The following is a 5,293-nucleotide window of genomic DNA, read 5'->3' as shown; positions in this document are numbered from 1 at the left end:
GAATGCATTCGTTGGGAGAAAGCAGGCCGGCGGAGGAGGCAGCAGGATGCCTTAGTGGGCAGAATGCAGGCTGGCAGAGTAGGCAGCGGGATGCATTATGGGCTGGCGGAAACTGCGGTCTTGTGGAGTCCATGCCTAGCTGTTTTGGCAATCGCTGTATATTTGCACTCTCTGTCTGTCTTCAGCATCTGCCAAGTAACACAAAATGCTTTGCCTTCATTGTATACACATTGTTTGAGCACACAAGACGCATGTGTCAGTGACAAATGTTCATCTGTAGGGTCACCCCAGGTCCCCATCAGCACAGGAAACACCCGGATCATTTACCAGGATCAATTGTTGTGCGTTATGAGCCGCGATCCTGGCCGTCTTGTCGGAGTGACCTTGAGGTCTTGGTGGAGGACAGAGGATTCAGCTGAAGGCAGACCGGCTTACATGATTCTCTGTTGGTGCTTTTCTGCCGATGATGCCAAGCTCACAGCAAGCTAATCCCTGCAATAAAAGCACCCACCATTCATCCCTCCACACTGCCTGCATTGTCTGTCCATGTACCAAGAGCTGTTTGTTATTCTTTTATTTGATTGAGAGATTGCAGTTATAAATATTGATCGGCGGCTGTGCCTTTCACTGATCCATAATCATATAATGGAGAATCTGAAGTGCAGCTACGCTTTATAAAACATAATTTTTGTCCACACTCACAAAAAAATCTTGTGTTTGGGTACCTGGTTATATTCAGTATATCAGTTCCTCTTTTTATTTTACCTGTCTTTTCATACTTTGCAATCTTTAAATGCAGAATAAGCTGTCCAGCAAAAATGCTCTTTACCGGGCTTGGTACAAATTATATAAAACCCCCAGGAGGAGGGGAGGGGGGTGCATACAATGGTGGGCTTGCATTCTGCATTCAAAACATTGTGTTCATTCTTCTGACAGGGTCTGTTTTAAAACTGCCTTGAGCTCCACTCGGTGACTTTGCCTAGGCTGAAATGATGTTGCCATTCTGCTGCAGGCAGGAGGAAGCATTTTCTCACTTTTTGCCCAGTGAACAACCTGCAACATTGCACCCCCAAGACTGGAGAGAACCTGAGCCATGGGAGAACCTGAGTTATAGATTTCTTAAACATTTCTGTTAGTAAGCAAATGTTTTCAATCCTGGACCTGATCCATTCCAAGTTTCAAAAAAAGTCCTATCGGCAAATAGATTTGGTCAAAGTTCATAGGTGTCATGCTGTTTGTACTGACTGATTGCGCATTGACATCCATGCATTGTGGTAAAATGCACAATTTGCTGCAATGGCTGCACGTCTGTGGTGCATTGTGGTGTTGTTCATTGTAAATGGCACCTCAATGTTCTTACTAAGCCTCATGGTGCACTGAGGCCAATGGGCTCCCAAAATCCGCTAGTAAAGGATTTTGGGAGCCCGTTCATAACATAGCATTGTTTTATTAAACAAGGCTTATAGCACCAACATATTAAGCAGCGCTGTACATTAAATAGGGGTTGCAAATGACAGACAGATTTAGACAGTGACACAAGTAGAGGAGAGGTCCCTGACCAGAAAAGCTTACAATCTAGGAGCATGCATTGCAACATGTGTTATCGTACCATGATTTATGTCAGTAGTGTGGACGGGCCCTAAGGGTGGGACAATATGGGACGTAATTGCCTTGGCAGGGCTGTGTGAATTTGCAGATTGCATCTCTTTGAACACCGAGTGATCGCCCCACCACTATTTCTCCTATAAAGTGACCCATCAGCTGCCATATTTTTGCACACAGTGACCGCTGAGTCTGTTTTTCCTGCTTTTCGGTCACCTCAATGTTCTTGATGGAAATCTTCTTTGACCTCTATGTGCCATATTGCTAATTCTCCTTTTTAAGGTTTCATAAATCACTCCCGAGCGGTAATCTCTATATTGAAATTCCAGCAATATGCGAGGATTGGTTGACAGCCGCCGTCCAGACTGGAACACCGTGGGAAATAACAGTGTTTTCTGTTACAGGGATTTACCCTGAAATCTCTAAAGAGGAGATAATCGGCTCTTCCTGCCTCGCTCCATACAACAGAGGTTCTCAGAGGAGTTTAACGTATTCCGCTCACATAACTTATTACTGAAATGTGATTTATACAGCAGCCGTCATGAAAAGCTTCTGCTGTATCACAGCATGGTAAGGAGGCCTTGTTGCCTTGCCAGTGTTAGGGCGCTTTACTTGCACCTCCTTGCTTCTCTGTAGCTGGCAAAGCAACCATTTACTGTAGTAAAGACAATTTCATAGCCATGTGACACAGCTTGGGCATAGCCGTTGGTTGCCAGATCTAATTGTTGTGGCAAAGAAACAAGTGCCATGCTCCCTCCTCCTGTGTCATTCCTTTTATCTGTCTGTCTGCAACCCTTATTTAATGTACGGCGCTGCGTAACATGTTGGTGCTTTATAAATACTGTATATTAATAATAATAATACATGTCCACATCTATTATGTCTTTTGCTGGAAAACATAACCTCGTCTGGGTTACATATTCAGTTACTCTCCCGAGGTGTGAGCTCGGCTCTTACGGAGAGACTTACAGCAAAGGCATTCGGCTGAGTTGAAAGGCCGGCAAACTTCTGAGAAGTAACTTCTGTGTTGTTTGGGATTGTCAGAATTGTGCTGTGTGGTGCATTGCGCACAGCCTTGTCTCATCTTGAAGCCACGCTGACCTTGGTTCCCTTCATCCCAGCTGACTTCACGCCCGGTGCACCCTCCGTACTCATAATGATTGGGCTGTGATTGCAGAGGAGTGACAATGAAGTGGAGGAAATCCAGTGGGCGTACGGAATGCGGTGGATGCGCCGCTAGACGCTGTGACAATAGCAGACCTTGAGCCATTTGCTGTCTGCTTCCTTCACCCTCTGTAGAACTTTTCTGTGCATTAACACTTAGTAAGTGCTGCAGAAGCTTGGTGAATCAGTAAACCTAAACTCAATGTAGGTATCAAAAAACAAAACTCCTCGTAATCCAGTCCTTTATTCATTAGATACAATTGCACAAATTTCACAGTGTAAGTACCTAAATGTGTCTTTATAGTGGCTTCTTGCACTGCAGCAATTTGAGCCATTTAGGTGCGCTGCCATGTACATATATTTGGCTTATACCTTGCTGATGCTTTGTCCAATCAGAAGCGTTACTGGGTAGGAAGTAGCTGTCGGTGGGTGGCAGCCCCTGAATTGTGACCCAGCTTTTCAGTCACCACCCAAAAACAGGGCGGGTGGTTGCTAAAAAATTGCTGGATGGAGTGCCCAGCTAAAGAGGGCCGGGGAGAACAAAGACGGTGTACTCTTGACTACTGTGTGGAGGTGGAAGGCCTGCTTGTGCTGTCTGCTAGAAGTCCCCGTCCCCCAGATCACATGACTGGCTGCAGAGGATTACAAGCACTATAGAAGGTAAAATATTTTTGGAGAAGGTAGAATAAAGATGCTTTTTTTTTTACTGCTTATCCTCAACTGTCCAATCGCAGCAGGGTGGTGAGACATGGTACAATCTACTTTAGAGTTGCTAGCAAATACAAGGCCTTGCTAAACGGTCCTTTGAATGTGTATCTTGGGTAGGACCGCCTGGTATACTAGTAAAATGATACTGTGCGGTCAGTTTGTTGTATACCGGCAAAATAGACTCAAAGACCTGACAGTGCTGTCTGGCAGGGGTGCCTGGATCACAAGACTACTGGAACAGATAAAAATCCTTTGGCTGGTACAAATATTCTCAGATCCCATCTGCTGCCCGCATAGTGATGGCAATGGGCCGACCCAACGCCACATGGGAAGAGGGTTAGCGAGTCGCAAGCTTCTCCATACCTTAAGCTAAAAATTTGCTCTTGGCGTCTGAATGCATCAGTGATATTCACCACCTCCCATATGGCATTGTCCCCCTACCACCTATCTGATCAATGGTCCGTGCCAGTCCACTACTAGGTTGGTGATGTTCATCTTCTGGGATGATTGACAGCTCTCCAATCATAATTTCATTCTTTAGCTTTGGAGAGCGAACATGACCTCTTTTCCCAGGACAAGCACTGCTGCACCCAATTCTCTGTCCACAGGTGAAGGGGCCCTTCTTTGGGTGCCCACATCACTTTGCTTGGATACGAACATTAACATACAGCCCTAGTACAATGAATTGTGTATATGCCATTCTTTACAGCATTGTTGGTTTTGCGCTAACTTTGTTTCTGTTTCTCTCAGGGACGTTTCGTTGCACCTTTTGTCAGACTGAGGTGGAAGAAGACGAATCCGCCATGCCAAAAAAGGACGCTCGCACTCTAGTTGCCCGGTTTAATGAACAGATAAAACCTTTGTATGATCTGCTACGAGAGACTGAGGATATCAACCTAGCTTATGAGATCCTGGAGCCAGAACCCACCGAGATCCCATCTCTCAGACAGAGGTATGGAACCGTAGTCTGTTGTGTTATAATCTTGGCTTGTATTATAGGGGCTGATAATGGTGGTTTTTATGCTCTTTCCCTGGAATTCTGACCACTTTTACCTATATCCGTGGAAGGACGACTGCTATTAATGTAAGTGTAAAAAGACCTGTCAGCCCTCATGCAAAAGAAGGTGACGCACATCCTCATGTTGACCAAACTATTTCAGAAGCTTTCCATGAATTTTTAAATGCACTTCCATATGTAGAGTCCTCAGAAATCTGCTGCTCATGGTGTTATGGGTTTAAGGAAGAAAGTGATTGAAATCTGGGTGCAAATGATTCTGGCACTTTGCTGTTTTTAGTAAAATAATTTAATTGTTTTATTGCTTCCAAAACTAACCATGAACAGAAATTTCGGGCGAGGATCACTAGGCGCTGGCATTAGATTTGAAGAATGTTACTGGTTAGCTAATGAGCTGAATAATAAAAACATTTATGGTTGCCACCTCCCTAAATGGTATTAGACCAAGAAATAGGTCCAAAGGGTCTACATTTGTACACCAAGAGAAGTGAACCACCAAAAAAGTAGAGAGTTACATGGCAAAATAATATATTTTCTAAAAATATTAAAAAGTTTATTTATAAGTTATAAGTTTTAAGTTTTTATAAAGAAAATATTAAAATCTAGAAATGTTTCTTATATCACAAGTGTACTAAATATCAAGCAAATACAATTCAATGAAGGACAAAAACAGAATACAAAATTATCCAAAGTTGGTCAGGTATAATAATGGTAATAATTGGGTGATATTTATCAGATCCTAACGTGTTTCGCAGGAAGAACTGGCTTTTTCAGGGGAAATCTCACTTTGATAGGAAACCCTTA

The 5,293-nt window shown here is 43.7% G+C and overlaps 1 protein-coding gene across 1 annotated transcript in view; it reads left to right on the top strand.

Annotated features, from left to right (window-relative positions):
* GTF2E1 (general transcription factor IIE subunit 1) overlaps window positions 1–4,426 on the top strand; it is a gene marked incomplete at its 3' end in the record, with an annotated part of 11,264 nt that extends 6,838 nt beyond the window's left edge. Inside the window, 1 exon segment of the mRNA XM_072398455.1 lies at window positions 4,225–4,426. Coding sequence (XP_072254556.1) covers window positions 4,225–4,426 — 202 coding nt within the window.
* Window positions 4,427–5,293: the final 867 nt, after the last annotated feature.

This window comes from Pyxicephalus adspersus, chromosome 1 (assembly GCF_032062135.1).
Source record: "Pyxicephalus adspersus chromosome 1, UCB_Pads_2.0, whole genome shotgun sequence".
NCBI lineage: Eukaryota > Metazoa > Chordata > Amphibia > Anura > Pyxicephalidae > Pyxicephalus > Pyxicephalus adspersus.
This window is presented reverse-complemented; position numbering and strand designations above follow the sequence as displayed.